This window comes from Epinephelus fuscoguttatus, linkage group LG12 (genome assembly GCF_011397635.1).
Source record: "Epinephelus fuscoguttatus linkage group LG12, E.fuscoguttatus.final_Chr_v1".
NCBI classification, from domain to species: domain Eukaryota; kingdom Metazoa; phylum Chordata; class Actinopteri; order Perciformes; family Serranidae; genus Epinephelus; species Epinephelus fuscoguttatus.
Genome location: NC_064763.1, coordinates 19,889,618 through 19,909,164, shown reverse-complemented (window position 1 = coordinate 19,909,164; position 19,547 = coordinate 19,889,618). Strand labels below are relative to the sequence as shown.

Sequence of the window (19,547 nt, the reverse complement as noted above, 5' to 3'; positions counted from 1 at the left end):
AGTATAATTTCTGGGAGACAGGGCTGATAAGTGAGGCCAACGCTAACACAAGCATTCAGCCGTCTACTCTGCGTTTTATTGCACGTGACACTGGGTTAATGAAAATGTACAGCAAGGCCGTTGATTTATGGCACAAAACAGGAAGAGGGTGTTGCTAACAGAGCTTATGCCGTTAAGAGTTGCTGGTAAATGATGTATCATGATGATGAAGCAAAGTTTAGGGGAAATGTGGAAAGCAGTTTAGTCCTCATTGACTTCTGTTGCGCTGACTGTGTGACTAGGTTTGAAGGAGTGACCTCAGTATTGAGAACTGTGTGTTTCCAAACTGCAGTCAGGGATCAGTAATGACTTGGGCAAAGCATTTTGAATACATCGATCAGGTGGAGCTTGAGTGCATGCAAGGCTTCTCCTTGATCTGCTGTGGCTTGGGTTGTACCTCATTTGTACCTTGCTGAAGACAGTTTAATCAGGAGAGACAGAAGAATGAAGTAAAGATCATATTTAACACAGAATAAATCCCCCCCATGGAGTCCAGACACTGGTGGCGATGGCGGCTGCCGACTCTGAGGCTGCTGACTGCTGAGGTGTATGAGGCTGATGAATCCGTAAAGACTTGGTGGTGATGGGGCAACACATTCTCTCTCTGACCTTGTCACATATAAACGTTTGGTCATGGACCTTCCACGTCCAGATACAACGTAAAAGGTAGCCCACCCCAGGTGCACTGACCGTTGATGTTCTGGGATGCCGTGTCAAGTTCTGCCTGTTACAGGGATTGTCTTCTTTCAAAATACTCTTCCGTTTCTGCAGGAAATTTACTGTTTACATACTGTCTTAACTAAAGCATGTGGTTGGGTTTAGGCAACAAACAGGATTTGGCTTTTATAATCTTACGAGATGTGAACACTGCAATCTCGGGTGAGGTAGGTAGGTTGAGCTCCCGCCCAACTAACCTACTCGGACTTTTGCCACCCTAACTTTTGTTCTTGTCCCACCGCGTTTCTCCCTGACACTGCCGAGCACCGTTAAAGTATAACGGCAACCAGCCACCTATCATGTCAGTGTTTGAGGATGGCTTTTTTCGTCAGTGTCTAATGCCGCAAGTCACTGCCCAAGCATCGGATTTCGACAACTTTGAAATGAGACCGGGTTGGATGGGGAGATCGAGGGTATGCATGACAGCAGCAAGATAGAGCTACGGCAGAGAAAGAACCATATTTAAAATGAGGAGCAGTAAGATGACAGGCTGACAGAGAAGGTGTGTCACTGTGCTATTGGTTGATTGTGAATCAGCTGATGACTCCATTGACCTACCCAGACAATGACGCCTACAGATAGTGAGTGAGCATATGTGCAAGGAGTGAATGGCAGGGTGAGAAAGAAACTTGCGGCCTGAGGATGAGAAGTATTGTCTTTCTGACTGAACTTTCGCTGGAGCTTCATATGTCTTGTAAATGTACTGTAAATTGTAAGCTTTACAGTAATCCGGAGCGCAAATAGATTTACAGGGACCTGTCCTCAGTATTCTACATAAGACGTAAAATCATAAACATAAGAAAAAACAAGAAGTAGAGATACTCTTCTCATTGAGGCATGTTGGGAAATCTGCTAATAAAATCCATTACAGCTCAGCCATAAATTCGACCTTTACAAAAATAATAATGTTCAGTTTTAATTGTTTTTAATTACTTGGTTTGGGCTCAAAGTTGGCCATTAATATGCAATAGTGAATTGAAAAATGAGGGAAAAGCTTGTGAATCCAATGCTTCATTTAGACTTTGTTTTTATCTGGTACTACTAAGTCGTACCGAATGTGCAATGCAGTCACCTAGAGGCCCAATGCATTTATTCATGGGAAGGCAGCCCTCAAGGTCTCCTCTGGTGGAAATGAAAGCCGCTTAATGATTTATGACTATGCAAATGTGTTTACGGCTGCTGTTGTTTGTGTCTTAAAGTGTGTTTGTGCACCCATGAGGTGTGTATGTAGTAAAGCCACATTTTTTTGCTTGTATATGCATGTGCGTGTGTAAAGAAGGATGGGACTTGCAACACGAGAGTGGTCTCAGAACTGGTGATTATCGGTTGATATTTAGCAAGTCCCTTAATTTGCAATGCATTTCTATGTTTTAGTATGCATATTTAATCCAGTCAACATTAATGATACATATTGCACCATTTGTCATGATATTTTACACAAACCTTTTCACTTTGATGTATTAAATCAGTAAAAGAGACAGCAAAGCATGTTACCAAGCAAACATAATAGGAGCAAAGGATTTATGCTCATGGACAAACTACAGTATTTACATAGATGCAGAGACAGGCATATATGCACACACGCACATGCAAACCAGCTCATAACACAGGTAGACAGCACATGATGAATGTGCTAGCACTGTGTAAGCATGCAGTGTTTCCCTGTGGGCCGCAGGATGACGCAAAAACAGTGTACCTGCAAGTGTGCAGAATGTGAGCAGGTGTGGACCGGAGTAAAATAGACGGCCTAGAAGAAATGGGTCACTTGGAAAGAGCAAAGTGTACCAAGGAGGGAGGGGGTAGAAGTAGGAGGTGGAGAGGTGTTGGTGTAGTTCGAGGAAAGGGAAAGGAGGGAGGTGCGGAGAAAGGCAAATTAAGTTGGTGGAGGCACAAAAGAGAAACAGGAAAAACAAAAGGTTCTATCGCTGAGAGTTTAAGAAGCAGAAGAAGAGGATGTATGTTTGTCCGGCGTCGTCCTCTGCTGCTCCTTCAGTTTTCCGTCCAGTGGAATTTGGGACAGTGAAACTGTAGTTAATGAATGGGTCATGATGGTGGTCCAGGGTCGCATGGGTGTCAAGCAGGGCTGTCATCTGCGTGTGTCTTCTCTCAGGAGGAGGCTGGCCTTCCACAGGGTCAAGTAAGTGAGTTTATTCTCAACACTGCCTGCGTATATGTATGTGCTGTGCTTCTTGAGTGTTGACAACATTAAGAGCAAAGCTTGCGGTCATTGATTGCTGCAGCTGACTTTTAGAAAGTTTTACTTTTGCATTTTGTTTATTAGCATTTAAATAAAAGTATTAATAGACTGTCTTTTTTCAGTTGCTGCATGATTTTGTGCTTTCCATTTTAAACAGTCCTGCAGGCTTATAAACGTATGACTTATTCAATCAATTTATTTCGGTTTTCTATGAATGGGAACACGTGGAGAGGTCTGATTGGTTGATTTTGCAAAAATAAAGCTAAAAACAGTTGTTTTTAGATGGAGTTAAAACCTACAGTGACATGAAAGCGACATTAAATGAGTTTTACAGTTACCTGAGAGGCACACACGGTACAAAAATGTACCTAAATGGCCAATTTAGCAGTTCCACCTTCACATGCGTCCACTAAAACCTCTCTAAATTCACTCTATACTTCACTATAATAGCATCTGTTTATGCACAGGTAATTTCAAGATGTTGTGATATGGTTTCCTGGAGGGTTTTGGGCTGCAACTGTCTAATTCCAAAGGGATATTCACTCTTAAAGTGTAAAGTTTTGTCAGGGGGAGATAAAATGTTTCATTTGTTCTGTCTGATTTCTTCATTTACTCTAACCCAGTAACATCTATACTGATGCTCATACCTCGGCAGTAAATCTCCAAAGTGTTACCTTTATTGATTTATTCATGTAGACCGTGTAGTTGCAGAGGAATACTAGTGAATACAAGTTTTTGTATGTAAATAGGTCTGACAAGAGTACATGCCAACATTGCCTCAAATGTATTGGTCATTGTTTTGTTTTGAGATATGGCTGAAAGGAGCTTGGAAAATTAAAGCAGTTTATTGTTCATAGTCTCATTGTATGAACCAAAAGCATCGAGAGACACTGCATGGGATCAAAATTAATGGCGCTCTTTGTACACAGCATTCCTGTTAATTGATAATTTATTAAGAACATGTTCATGTTTTTTTTCTCTCATTAGAGTTAATATTTTCACCCCACCCCACCCCCCACCCCCTCGGGCTGACAGCAGGACAGGAGAGCTGAGGTGAGAAATATTCATCAACACTGCTGATGAGGCACAAAAGTTTCCTAAATCAGGCCGTTTTTGCTTCTCTGAGGTGCTGAAAAGCAACTGCTTTAGCTTTTCCAACACTTACTCCCCGTACTGTTGATGAGGCAGCTGTCTGGTTTTGTTGAGATGGTTGTTTTGGGATATTTTCTTCAGTCCAGGTGCAGTTCTGCTTATGACAAACTGAGCCTGAGCACTGAGCTAACTGAGAGGCTTTCATTGTAAGAGCAACTTTGCATCTAACTGAGGTGAGTCAATGCAACACTGTTGGCTTTGTGTACCACAATAATTTAACCAGGGACACACCCTCTCAAGAGTTAGACTACACCAACTCAAAGGCAGGACTCCAGCTCCCATAACATCTTTCATGTAAAGGTGATGACTGTTTCCCCCTGTTTGAACTTAGATGTTAGTGTTTGATGACAGGACTCTAAAACATCTGGTGCCCTCTGCTGGTCATCTCACACATCATGGAGTTATTACAAAAAAAAGACATACAGCAGTCACAGACTGTGTAATCAAATCCTGCTTCTACAGTCAATAATCCTTCACTCTCCCAACACTTGTTCTATCTCCTGCTCTCTGTAATTGTTAATCGCATAGCCTATTAATGTTGATCATGATGAAATGAAGGGATTCTTTCAACTGAAATTATCATGGGTTTTTCATTTTAATCAGCACACTACAACTGTTGTCATACAGTTGTCCACGGCAGCAGATCGCTCTGTGTGTCTATGGGTCAAAGTGATGGCTGTGATTGGAGAAGTCGTCAACGACATAAAGAAAATCAAACATGTTAGACTTTCTGTGGGAACGTCGTGAGGCGTCCCAGATACAGCATCGGGTGTTGTCTAATATGTCACACTACAGATGAAACCATGGATTACCGCAAAAGACATCATTTAGGTTCCAAGCCCACACTTTACTATGCTATGGCGATAAGTTTGAAGGTAAAAACTGAGTCTGCACATTTGCAACACACCAGCTACAGCTATATGGTTGCCTTGGATACGAGACAGTAGGTATTGGTGGATGGTTGCAGTTTATTGTGATGGCATATTTGGTGGACCTTTGCCAGCACAATAAATTTGTGCTGTGGCTTACGTTGTCTGTCACAGCTTTTCCTCTAGATAATACATTTGTGGGCTGCTGTGGCCCCAGTGAAACCAGTGACCACAGATGGAAATGCATGGAAATTTGGATCCATTTTTAAGTGATGGTGGGATGGAGTTGCTGTGGAATCACTGTTCCCACCCTCCGTTCTTCCCCCAGGTTTCCCTGCTGAGTAAGTGGCTTCATTTCATGCAATAACCCTTTAGCTTTGTTACCTACACTACACTGTTAGTCCTAATAGCACTGTTAGCGGGGTCAGAACAGCTCATTCATTCATTCATTCATCTTCTAACCGCTTCATCCTCTTGAGGGTCGCGGGGGGGCTGGAGAGTCTCCAATTAACCTAGTCCCCAAATCTGCATGTCTTTGGACTGTGGGAGGAAGCCGGAGTGCCCGGAGAGAACATGCAAACTCCGCACAGAAGGGCTCCCACGCCCGGGATCGAACCGGCAACCCTCTTGCTGTGAGGCGAGAGTGCTAACCACCACACCACCGTGCTGCCCCTCAGAACAGCTCGTGGTGCTAAAACAATTTCTAAAGGGGTTTAATTGCTAGGGCAGGGGGAGAATGTTTCCACAGATGCAGACTGATTACTCTTAAAGCAAAAAGTAAACTGATAATTGACCTTTACCAAATGATCCAACCTGAGAGGTAAAATAATAAACATAATTAGGCTTGAGGTCAGAAGAGGAGTAGAGGCCTACATTATTATTAGAATGTAGTGTGTTATAGCTACTGCTATACTGCTAGCAGTTGAGCCAGCGCAATAATTTAGAACCTGTCATCAGGCAATTTGACCGGAACGTCTTTTTAGCTGTCCTATAACACCTTTTAACGGACACCCTGCAGCCAATCAGAATTGAGTATTCACCCAGACCATGGTATAACAGTCGATAATTAACAATTTTGTGTATGTGAATATAACACGAACAAGGCAGCTTGAAAGCTCTGGAACCCTGATAGCCTGTGACCTTCCTCTCACTACCCATTGATAAGGTCATTATTTTGCGCCTAAAAATATCAAATGGGGTCGTAGAATGTTGGGAGGTCAGTGATACTCTCAAAAATGTGAAATGTGAAATGTGAGGAGACGTATTTCAGTGTATGGTTTCAGGTGAGCCAATGTCCTGAACAAGACCAACAGTTATCCTAGCATGCATTTACTATGGATTCATTCAGTAGAGACGGTAAAAATTTGGATTGTAGATTGAGTTTCTGTCAGAATATCTTTGCAAAAGTTGGTCAGTCTCTCTGTGTGTATGTGTGTGTGTATAATACATATGTATGTGTGCAGAGTATGAGCTGAGCCTGAGATCTCAGTGGGATATACCCATTAGCATCCAAGCTACAAATACTATGATCACACAGCTATTAGTGGTATCATGATACCAATGACCTTGCCAGACACTATGCTCTTGCCATTCTGTTTCCACCTCAGAGGCTTGTATGTGATTGATCTGAGGCTGCAGTAATGCAACTTAACCCCCTTTTCCCTTTCAAAGGGAATACTGTGGCTGGTGTGCTCAGTATCTCCCAGGAAATAGAAACTGCTCTATTGATTTTAGGGGTAGGGTTCATATCATAGAGGCACACAGCATTTAGACTCTGCCTCTGCCATGCAGCAGAATTTTGGCCCAATAACAAATATGTATGAAAAAAAAGAAGTGCATTAAATGGATAGAAGAAATTGAGCCCTAACAAGGATAACAGGAGCCAGACTTTCCCCTCTCGTCTGCCCTGCAGATGTCACTGTGGAAGCATTTTAATCAGTTTCAATAATGGTATTCCTCCAGAGAAGAGAGAAAAAATATTTTATGGATGATATATTTTGTTCTCCCCTGCTAGCCTTTTGAAAATAAAGGAGGAGGAGCAACCTCTTCTGCCTCTTATGGGCTCCTCTGATGCGTAGCTCTCTTTCTGACCCACTGGAACCTGAATTTGTAATGTCCAGGGGTCTCATTTACTAACATTGCATACACACAAAACAAGGCTTGAAAGAAGCATACGCCACTTCCCACGGAAAAGTTGCAATCTATAAAAACAGACTTGATGGGAGAAACTTTGACCCATGCTTACGAATATTTTGGAGATGGCAAATTATTGACACAGATGGTGAGGTGGAAGCCTGATTGTAGAAATTGTCCAATATTTTTTTGGCGCACACCATTTTTGGCTTTTGTCCCTATGTACATCTTTAGTATGGATCCTGCACACTGCTTTATAGATGAGACACCAGGTGAGTAGCTGAAAAGTGGGCTATAAGTAACATGATGGTGTCCACATAACACAACCTCATGTTACTTTAAATGCTGTGTTTGACCTAAAATTTTCTCAGGATTGATAATGTGAGATAAAGGATAGAAGAGTCATGCAGGCTTTGTGTGCACTCCTCTGCAGTTTCAGTGACTGACACACTTTCGGAGAGAGGAGATAATCAGTGGATTTCAGAGCACTGTGGGCTTCTTCTGCATGGTGTCCCTGACACTTAAAGGCCCAGTGTGTAGGATTAAGGGGGATATATTGGCAGAAGTGGAACACAGTATTCATAGTTTCATTAGTTCAGAAATTGTGTGTTTTTATTACCTTAGATAGGCTTGGTATATCTACAAAGGGAGCGGGACCTCTTCCAGGGAGTCTACCATGCTGTTCTACAGTAGCCCAGATAAGACAAACCAAACACTGGCTCTAGATAGGACCATTCCTATTTTTGCATCAGCCACCATCGTTCTCCTACATGCTTGGCACACAGGAGAACCTCGGTTGGTTGCAGTCTGCAAACTCACTGCCCTAGATGCTGTGCCTTTTAACAGACTTCCGTGCTAATGCTGGATTTATACTTCTGCAATGAATCGACGCTGTACTTACGAGCAGAGCCTACGCTGTGGCCTGATGTGCACCTCCCCAGAAATGTAACCACACTTCTTGGTGACGCAGACCTCCTGTCTATTTTTGTAAGCTGAAACCATTTTCCCTCAGTGGAAATGAAGCTTTTATTTACTTTAATTTCACAGATAAGAAACAATAAAGTCTTGTGTGTGATTTATCCTTCAGGGATTTATACTTTGGGATTTATCCTGGCTTCATATGAGCGGAGGAAATCTCTTATCACTAGGCTAATTTATACAATGTAAATTGCCATAGGCTTGTGCTAATAACATTAGCATGTTGTATTTGTTTGGAAAACATGTTTAGTATAACAGTATTGTCGGTGAACCTTGTGAGCTGTAATGGGGCTGAATTTTGTAACGTTACCTTTGTTAAATGTCGTTGTTGTCCCTGGCTTCATATGAGTAGAGGAAAAGTCCGCTAGCCGCTAGGCTAATTTATACAATGTGAAATGCCATAGGTTTGTGCTAAAAACATTAGCATGTTGTATTTGTGTGGAAAATGTGTCCAGCAAAAGACAAGTGCTTTGTCTGTGAATGCTGCGAGTTATAGTGAAGCCGATGTGTGTACCTGCATTTGAAATTGTTGCTATTAAGCCATGTTTAATGTGTGTTTTGGGTGTGTCTTCAATCAGCTAAACTTTACAGCACTTCACAGAAACCCGCCAACTGGTGTTTTGGAGGTGTAACTGCAGAGTGACACAAACACACCACCACACACACAGGTATAAATTCCGCTTGAGAAGTGCATCATCAGTTGGCCTCCCTTAATGCAATGCATTTTGTGGCTATGTGACTTAAATTTCAGTTGTCCTGAGGACCAGATGCGTGGAGGACAAATGAGTGGGGCAGCACTATTTGTCGCTTTTTCTCTCCATCTCCCCCCATATGTGAACGGAAAAAATAACATTAGTCTTCCGTGTGTTTGCATGTATAAATCCACTCAACATAACACAGACCTACAGGGAAAAAAACAGTAATTATAACAGTACTTATTATATTTATAGCATAACATATTTTTCCTGTTTCACAAACACACACTCCTATGTTCTGACTTGAGTCACACAAACACAGACACACACCTACATGTATTAGGAGATTAGAAGGCCAGCTGCCAGAACTGACCAACACAACACAGACAGTAATCCCTGTCAGAGCATCCAGAGTATGGTGTGCACCCTTATCACTGCCTCCAAATGAAATAGAGAGAGGGACACGGAAAGATGGAGAGAGCTCGGCAGAGTGGCAGCCGTGCTCTGTTAAGGAGGAGGAGGTGTTACAGCTGAAGGGAATGGGGTGAGTGTATGGATGAGGGAGCGACAAAGCATGCTCAGTTGGTCATTTCTTTCTGTCTGCCTGGCAAATGCCTTCATCTGCAGAGACAGAGAGTCTGCTGCATATAGGAGAGAGCACACGTGAGCAGTTGCTGCTGCTACAGCTGCTGTAGCCTCACACACACACACACACACACACACACACACACACACACTTACCTAGGGCACAAAGACATGCGCAAACACCTCACACACATCCGTGCTCAATTCACACTCGCAGATGAGGGTGAAAGCAGCAGGATGAGGCTGCTCGCTGAAGTTACAGCAGGACTGTGCTTTAGCTGTTTTTTGTATTCAACCTGGGCGATGCTGCAAGGCCTCGAGCCCCAGGATTTCACACTGAACCCCCTCTGCCAGCTCCACACAACAACAACATCAACAATACAGCATGGTATGGAGTGACTGACAGACTGAGTGTGGAGAACAGGCGATGGCTTATGGACAACGCTTTCTGCACTGATGAAAGGCTTCAAGCTCACCTGGTAAGACTGCTGATATTCTCTTTTCAAGATGCATGCACACATATGGGCTATCTTGAAGTTGCAAGATGATGAAGTGGAAGTGGAACGCAAACGCAAAAGAATAGGGATTACATTTTCTTATATGAATGATTTACTAATATCTTAACCTTTCTTCTTTACTGCCTGTATAACAGAAACACCCAGCATTAGAGTATACATGCGCAAGTGTGTGACTGTTTGCAGGGGATGTATAGTTAAAGAATGGCCAATTAGGTGCAAAATTATCTCCATCCATTTTGGTTTGCAAAATGCTGTTTGCATTCTCAGTTTGCACATTGGCTTTATTCATTCATTCATTCATTCATTGCAGCTACAATACAGTGGCATGACAACACTCTGTAGCTAATGTACAACTTTTAGGATAAGAAGTGTTTATTATTTATTCTGTACAACGCATGCTGATGGTATTTAATCAGGTATCTGAGGTCACTGAAGGTTTGCCAACACCATCCATATTTCTCCCAGCATGTAAGCATTTAGGTCATAGTTGTTATTTCCCACTACAGAATTCCTGCTTGGTCCGGAACTTTACTTGTATAGTTTTCAAGTAACTTTTATTTTCTGTATACTTCGTCAGTGGAGGTTGTAATGAAAATATTTTGTGTGCTGGTTTGATACGGGAACTGCCCATTGGTCCGACATCTCATTGTTCCGACCATACTAAACCCATTGTTCTGAAGTCCCATTGTTCCGAAATCATCATGATGCCCTGTGGTTAAGGTCTGGTTAGGTTTAGGCACAAAAACCACTTGGTTAGGGTCAGGAAAAGATCATGGTGTGGGTTAAAATGAAAAAGAAAGTGACAAACACATAAGCCGTGAGCCTGTTTTGCCTCAAGCCATTCCCAGCTGACCCAGAGCCGGTCGCGGCGCACCATCAAGGCAGAAATACACCCGCCGGGAGCCGTTCAGCACCGCGGACCATTGGACTAATGGGATGTCTGACCAATGGGCTGTTGGACCAATGACATGGACACGTTTGATACCAGCAGCTTACAGATGCCCTGTTAACTCCAATGTAGACAACTCTAACCCTGTTGTTCTTGGCATTCCTGCAAAAGCTTAATAATCCATAGACATGTACTGTGCAGTGAGAGTGAACCCACACAAAGTCATTGTGGCATAAGTCTAGACTCACACAATATTATGAAAATAAAGTAAAACGGGAAGCACTTTTTTGCACCAAATTTACATGACAGAGACCCAACTGTAGTGCCTGTAGTTTGACTTTGAAATAGTATGGAGTATATATTCATTTGCCTTCATTTATCTCCGTTTTGCACTGTTAGCAAGCGTTCTTGTTTTTTCATCTAGAATGTAATTCTACAATAAAAACCAAAGTCACACAACGTGGATTTGCAATGAAAGAAAGTTTACATTTGCCCAATTACTTGACGAAAATGTTGACATTGATGTTACTGTAAACCACAGATACATTACAGTTGTGGCGTAGTGTATTAGCTGACTTTGTCACTTACGAGGTGGAGTGGCTACTGGATGACGTGAGATCTAGGGGAGATACCTGCCGAGCTGTAGACGAGTATTTGTGACAGAAAAAACAACAGAACCAGTTGTTTTTTAGTGAGTCATCGCTGCATTTTCTGTGGCTTTTTAGCCCCCAAACATGATTGTTTTTTCAGTGACTCATAGCTGTGTTTCCAGTGGCTTTTTAGCTACCAAATGTGGTTGCTTCTAAGCGACCCGTGGCTGTTTGCACCAGGGATAGTGCCATAAAAAGCAGTTGTTTTAAAAGAGACATTGCTATGTTTCCAGAGGGGGTAGTGCCACCAAAACCAGGCATTTTAATCAAAACATTATCTTCTCCGTACCATAACCAAGTTGTTTTTGGTGCCTAAACCTGACCACATGAAAACAACAGCGTGGTTGAAACATAAAGTATCAGTGTATCTGCTCCATAACAACGTGCAAATGTATTGTATCCCTGTTCTGCAGACAATATAATGCCAACGTTTATTATGGCTATTGAGTTGCACAGACTGAATTCAATAACTGCATGCTCTTGTAATGTCATTGTGATCTTTGGGTGACTTTATTTTTTTCATCCTTACCATCATTTTATATCTGGCTTATATGTAAAAATAAGTTATCAGTTTCAAAATAAAGAATTCTCTGATTAAGTGCACCTATTTAAGAATTATTACAGTTTTTGCTGAGGTTACACAAACCATGTGTGTCCTCTGAAATCAGAAAAAGTACAGCTTCTCACAGGTTGGATAATGCAGGATAATGGATGTACTGGGTGACTACATAATGGAGTTGGCAAAGTGACTGGTCAACTGATAAAAAAAAAGAGTTGTTGCAATATTTATAGCTTTGGCCTCGAAATTACTTTAAAAGATCACAAGTAGTAACCCCATAGCGGGGAGTACTGCCAACAGCTGCTGGGAGGCTGGTAACATTAGAATGTGTGTGTGCGATGCAAAAAGGATGCACAAATTAAAATGGCTGCATTCCCGTGCTTTCTAATTAAGGAAGCATCTTTTGGGACAGCTGGCCATCATTATACCTCTGCCACTGCTCATTAACACAGCGTAAAAGTAGAGCTTAGTTACCCAAGAATACATGCACATTAAGAACAGTGGCCACAGGATGTCTAATGCATGAGCCGCACAGAGGGGAGTGTTATACAGTTATAAAAAGATGCACTGACAATGAGATTCAGCGTGGAGAACAATGTTAGGATTCCTGAAATGAAACAAAACTGTAAAAGTGGAGTAAACACCTCCATGCTTGTTAAAAATAGGATTTGACCCTATGGGTAAAATACATAAAATTAAACATTCCCCATACGGTTGGGCCATTGCACAAGTATTTGCGTTTTTATCTCTTTAATATTATGTCAGTCAGGACCACTTAAGTCAAAGAAAACTTTATTTACATTTGCAGTATTATATTATATTATTTGGCAGTATGGCTCTGTTCTGGGGCCTCTCTGCTTTAGGCTTTTTGCGTAGGCCTACGAAAGGCAAAGAGCACACCTCTCTGCCCTTCCACTCACAAACGAGGAAAGCCTGAGGCAGAGAGAGAAAACCTCCCTGCCCTTCCATGTGCATACATAGAAAGCCTAAGGCAGGGAAAGCAGCAGCAAAGACCCTCTGGGAACAGAACAGAGCAGCATCAGTGACAAACAGAAATGACACTGATAGGTCAGACACAACACGAAAAGGAGGAGCTGGGGTGGAGGCGGGTTGCAAAGCGGGTTGCAGAGGAAGCAGGGTTCCATGGGTTCCATGCTCCCACAAGTATGATCTTTGTTTTGACTTGTGAAAAATGACCAAGAGGAAATGATTTCATGTTGCAGCTTGCGAGTTGCAGATTTGGCTCAAAGGGCCCCAGAAAGGTTAGCCAGTCAAAACTGTCTGGGAACCAGGGCAGCGTGCTGATGGATGTATGGATGCATGTGACCTACATCTTGATTATGGCTACAGGCTATAATCATACTGTACATACAGTAGCTATGGCCATGACCCTGTCTGTCAGGATGGCAACTGGAGCACATGAAACTGAAGTGAAATGAATGAATGCATGAATGAACCAAAATGTACATCTATCTACAGCTAGTACAACTAATGGATATCTAACACACTTGCTGACTGCATGTTGGATTAATCCAGGAAGACCTTTGTTGTAGCCAAGGGAACATTAAAAAGCTCCCTGAGACATTAGTGACAAGAAAAAATCTGTCTTATCAACATTAAAAATAGTCTTGTCTATGCACAGGAAGTAAGAAATCAAAAACTGGGAGTACATAACAACAATGTCTTCTTAACAACATAAAAGTTGTGCTCCTGACAGAGAAAGCCTCACTCACCAGTCATGGCTGAAGCCCTCAGGAGCCAAACTGACATATTGGCAAAACCATGGAATTACAGCTTCCAGGTCCACTACATGATGCCATGGGGACCAAAAAGACTTTTCTCATAGACTTAAATCGTAGAGAGACGTCTGTAAATCAGTGGATACATTCTGTTGAGCATCACTATCCCTACAAAATAATTCATTTCACGATCATGATGTGTTCTGTTCAGTCTGATAATATTGCCAAAGTCTAGAAGAGCCACACAATGAAATCATTTTATCCCTAATTATTAACAAGAAGTTAGCCATCTGAAGTCTAACGTGCGCTTGCTCTATGGGCCCCACGATGCAGAGGGTTCACGGTACTGCATGCACTGCATCACCCCTTGGTCCAGAGTCAGGTTAAAAAGTTAAGGTTAACCTTAACTGAGTCAGCATTTGGCATGAAGTGTTAGGTTAAAAAGTTAAGGTTAACCTTAAGGTTAGTTTTGGGGTTAGAGTCAGGGTTACTCATTACTCACAAGGTGAATAATGTCTTGATATATAATGAATTATAAAGTGGATTAATGCTACATTTGGCCTCATTTTTTTTTCCCCAACAATGTCGCTTTGTAGCAGGGTTCATATAATCATGGCAGCGGGTTTGTCTTCTTCTGATGTGCGAGTTCTGTGGGCATGTTGTGTAGGCTCCAAACTGAATATGGTTGCAGCAATACACATCTCATTCTTTTGGCTTCATACGCCACTGAGCAACTTTCAGGCCAACACTGTATCCAGTTCTCTTTATACACTGATGGGCTGAACATACCAAAAAAAAAAAAAAATAAAATCCTTTATATATTTATTTATTTGTTTTTTTTATAATTTAATCTAATTTATTATATTGTATTTATTTTATATATTTTATTTATTTATTTTTATTATTGATTTAATTTTGATTTTTTTTTTATTTTATATCTTTCACATGTGCATGTGTTGTTTCTACTGCAGGTCATATATTTTAAGGAAAATTATGGATCATATACAAGTAGTTTTAACTCTGCAACTTCTATGTTTTATTAGTATTATTAATAATAATTTTTAGTATTATCTAAGATGTTATCATATAACCTTAACCATGACAATCATCAATGTCTTGCCTGAGCATTTTTTCTGTAAAAAAAAACAAAACAAAAAACAGCCTATTGCAGTGAAAGGTCACATTTTGTTTCAATATATATCACCATGTGTTGAGAAAAAGTAATTCTGCATGTGTGACCTAGTTTCATGATGACAAATGCTCACCATCCTTTCTGGTCATTATATACTGTGCCATACAAGCCAATCTCTTGCTCCTTACATCTATTGTACCACTGAAAATAGATACAGCCATTTAGTTCTGTGTGACATTTATAGCTTCTGCTGCCTGTATACACTAAAATTACCTTACATTTTCATCATTTCTACTGTAACCTCCATTGGCTGCATGTCAAATAACTCAGCAGCGGCGCGCTCTGTGATTGGCTGCTACACTGCTCAGTGGGCTGTACTCAGGGTAGCAATTGGCTGCTTCTGTCTCAGGCCACATCATAGGGATCTGTCCCGAGGGACATTAAGAATCTGGGTTACTCGACAGAATGGGATTGAATGTATGCAAAGGATGGAGCACTGCACAGGAGGAAGAGCGCTGTGAAAAATGTTCAGTGTTTGGAAGGAGGAGAGTATTAATCCATTGCATCCTCTCTAATATTCAGTAGATCTGATTCAGCCAGGACGGAGCAGCAAAGGATACTTGTGTCAGGCTTTTGATTTAAATACATTGCATATGTGTACACAAGTTGTCAGGTAACTAGTATGAGCTGGTGGGTAGTGCTCACACAAGGATTACACAAAAAAGATAGAAAAAACAAAATAAATACAGCCACAAATGGCAATTCCAGGGTTCAAGCCAGCATGGAAAACTTGAAAGCTGGGTAAGATCAAGACCTTTGACAATTTAGGACACCTGCATTAAAGATTACCAGCAGGTATTTTGATAATCAGACAGATGCTCATTCATTTATGTTCAAATCTATACTGAGCCACAGTCTTCTTTGGAAACACTGTCACTTCCTATTGGTCAACTGCAGAAACATTTTGGTGACATGCTTTGATGGCTTAGTTAAAAAAGTCCACTGAGTTTGGTGATGTTTGAACCAACCCTCATTGATTTATGGTTAAATCATGCGACAGGGCATTGCACTTTTTTGGAACTGGTGGCACTGCCTCTGACTGATTTCAAAACAATTTTATACACATGGTTAAGCTTTAGAATTTAACATATTCTTTAAGTTTTGCAGTGTTGGGCAAGCTACTTGGAAAGTGTAGTGAGCTAAGCTACTAGTTACTCTAATATTAGATGAAGCTTCACTACATCAAAGCTATCACCCTCAGAAATGTAGCAAGCTAAGCTACAGCAAAATGAAAGTAACTAGTGCAACTACATCCAAGCTTTTTACTAAACTGAACCAACTTTGTGCCAAGTCAGTGTTATCTTACTGATCAATAGAACTGTCAGTCAAACAGATAGGCAGGTAAAAAAGTTAAGTTCAATTGTTTATTGAACAGTGAGCTGCACTAACTCCCAACACGACTCAAACCACAACAGCAAGAATGAAGACCTGCTTCAAACAGTCACAACATGTCAAAAACGTACATGCGTGTATGTATGTGTATGTACACTGCAAAAACTCAAAATCTTACCAAGAATATTTATTTCTAGTCAAAACAAATCTCATTACAATTGAAATAAGACTCATCACCTAAAAAGTAACTTGTTTTTAGGCAATTTTCACTTGAAATAAGTAGAAAAAAAATCTGTCCATGGAGCAAGTTTTTTTTCTTATTGCAAGCAAAAAAAAAAAAACTTGCTCCATGGGCAGATTTTCATACTTATTTCAAGTGAAAATTTAAAGCAAACACATTTTATAGTGAGCTGCATACACATGTATGTCCCCTACAAATCCCAACCGTGTTTACAAAGTTTGAATGAACGAGACGGACGCAAAGAAAACGGAGGCTGCGCATTGATCCTTTTGCCTCTGTCTGCAGGAACGAATATAAATCCCATTCATGATGGGGTCAAATGGATTATGTGTATAATTAACCACAAAACAAGCAAATACTTCATCTTAATCACATATAACACTCATTATGCTTCAGCTGAATCCTCTAAGCAAATGACCATGTTGAAATGAAATTAGTCTATCACGTTAAATGTCCGAAATTGTATGAAATTGCTCCAATACCTTAAACCAAACTTAATAATCACACAGCCTGATATGCCCTGGCAGACACAGTGGGACTGCTGTACAGACCGTTTGTCTTTCTTACCCTAACCCTGGTTATTTTCTGAAGGCACAGAGCAAAGAAATGTCTTTTTTTTCTCCCCCGGTCTGCTGTCAGCAGGAGCGGCGGCTGCAGCGAGGATTTCAGCACCACGGACGGCGCACGTAAAAAGACTTGACAAGCGTTTCCTTTAAATGTGTTTGCTGCTAGTGAAATTATACATAATAAATTAAGACAGTGACATATTTTCAATAAAAAACAATGAGTTGAACGTTCATTTCAAGCTTTTGTAGTACAACGAGTTTCAGAATTGTACGAGTGCGGCCGGAGAGCGGGCAGCAGTGTTTGATGCAGGAAACTCGATATGGACTTGAAAATCAATTTCGGAGTGGGGGTCATTCGGAACGGCAGGGTTTCGGAATGGAGGGCTGTCCCCCGTCAGCTTCATGTGGAAGTGACTCTGTGTGTGGTAGCGGTGACGGTTTTATTTCAGTCCATAACAGAAATTCCCGCCTCATTTGAGCTTCAGAAATGATTTTGGAAATGTAGCTTGTGTGGACGCTACCGCGCTAAGTGATCAGTAAAAGAACTTAACTACTGAGAAGTTCCTTGATTCAGAAAACAACGACGCTACCACCAAGCTACTGAGAAATGTAGTTAAACTACAAACGTCCGCTCCTGTAGTGACACTACTGCCCAACACTGAAGTTTTGTGATGACTGGACAAACAATTTCTCATTCATAGTCTGATTTGTGTTATGCCACATCCATTTTTTACATGTGTTGCACCCTCTAGTGGTAGATTTGAATGACACTTTCTGCATATATTGCTAGCACGTATGTAGACAATTGTTGCAAATTTTGTGATAATTGGCTCAACGTTTTTTGGAGTTAGGTCTATTTATGTGCTGAACCATGGCCCATTCAAAAGTTAATTGGTCAATATCATCAAAACACAATGAGATAAAAAACTTTCGCCAAATTTTGATGAGGGTGGTCCAGTGATGATCCCCAGAAAATTTAGATGTCAAAAATGTGTTTTTCAACAAAATTAAAATCGGTTGTGGTGCCCCCTGTTGAAAGATTTTTATATAATTTAACGCATGTGGTTCATCAATATTATTTAACATATCCTGTAAGTTTTGAAATAATTAGACAGATGATTTTTTATTTAGAGTCTAATTTATGTTGTGCCCTAAGTTTGTGTTGTTAGGTCCATTTATGTGCTGAGCCACGCCCCCTTTAAATTTAATTGGTCAATATCTTCAAAACACAATGAGAAATCAATAACAGTTAAAGCGCTGGTGATACAATTCTGTTAAAAATTTCACATCATTCTGCTGATTTCATGCATATTGTCAAATATTTTGGTGACATTTGGTTAAAAATACAATGAAATAGAACATGTGCCACATCTTGAAATTTAGATTAATTCTATTAAGCCACACCCTCTTCAAGCAATCATTTCCAAATTTTATGTTTCGACTGAGACATGACCCTAGATGGTGCAAAACAAATTTCAAACAAATGTATGTAGCTGATTAAGAGATATGAACTCTTTGCATTTGTAGCACACCTAGTAGTTGATTTGAATGAAACTTTCAGGTTATAATTCAGGTACTTACATGGATATTGGATAAATCCTACAACTTTTGTGATGATTGGTAAATGGTAGTGGAGTTGGAGTTTTTCCAGTGGTCTCATCATGGTTTTTGAGGCGTTTTCTTAGAGCACATTGAGCTGCATTTGTGTGTCAAATTGGAAGTCAATCAGATTTAAAGTGTGAGGGGCGTGTCCTTTCAAAATCGAATTTTTGAGCCTTATTTATAGTGCCCTCAAACTGGTATCATATTTCTTAAGCAGCATTTGCACACAACTTCCAATCATTGGTGAAAATTCCTTGTGTCTACGATGTAACATTTCATGAAAATTTGAAAGAAAAGAAACAAAAAGAAGTCATAGCAAGTTGCAGTTTTCTAATATTTGTCACAGCTCAAGTTTCTTAGGTTATGTTTCATTTCATTCATTCATTCATGTTGTTTTACTTTGAAACTCACATCTCCTGTCATTTCAGAGCACTTCTCTTCCTGTTCTTCCCTCTCTTTTGATAACTTCACCTGTGTCTGACTGTCTGTCCCGCCCTGATAAGCCTCACCTGTGTCTCGTTATCCTTCCCCTCACCAGAGTATTTAGTGTGTCTTGTTTTCACTATGTGCCAGTTTGTCTCAGCTCCTTGTGTGTCTAGTGTTCCAGGCTTTTGTTTGTGTCATTTTCTTGGTTTATTGGATTTAATCTGTTGATTGCATCTGTCTCTGCCTTATTCCTTTAAGATTTGTTTGTCTCCACTGAATGTCCTTCTCTGCACCAAACCTGCCTTGACCAGTAAAGACTATGTTATTTACTCGAATGTCTCCAGAGTCGTGCGTTCGTCAGTTGTTACAGTATTTGCCTATTAACTATGGCACCATTACATTACTAAGTTAGAATAAAGTCAAGCTACTAGAATAAAAAGATCACCATATTTACTGGCAGCAGAGCTA

General features: G+C 40.8%; 1 protein-coding gene across 2 annotated transcripts in view; it reads left to right on the top strand.

The window, feature by feature from the left end:
• Positions 1 to 9,712: 9,712 nt before the first annotated feature.
• gramd1ba (GRAM domain containing 1Ba) overlaps positions 9,713 to 19,547 on the top strand; it is a 50,991-nt gene continuing 41,156 nt past the window's right edge. For both annotated transcript variants that reach the window (XM_049593144.1, XM_049593143.1), the window contains exon 1: positions 9,713 to 9,844. In XM_049593144.1, the coding sequence (XP_049449101.1) occupies positions 9,822 to 9,844 (23 nt within the window). In that variant the 5' untranslated portion in view covers positions 9,713 to 9,821. The remainder of the gene's footprint in view (positions 9,845 to 19,547) is intronic.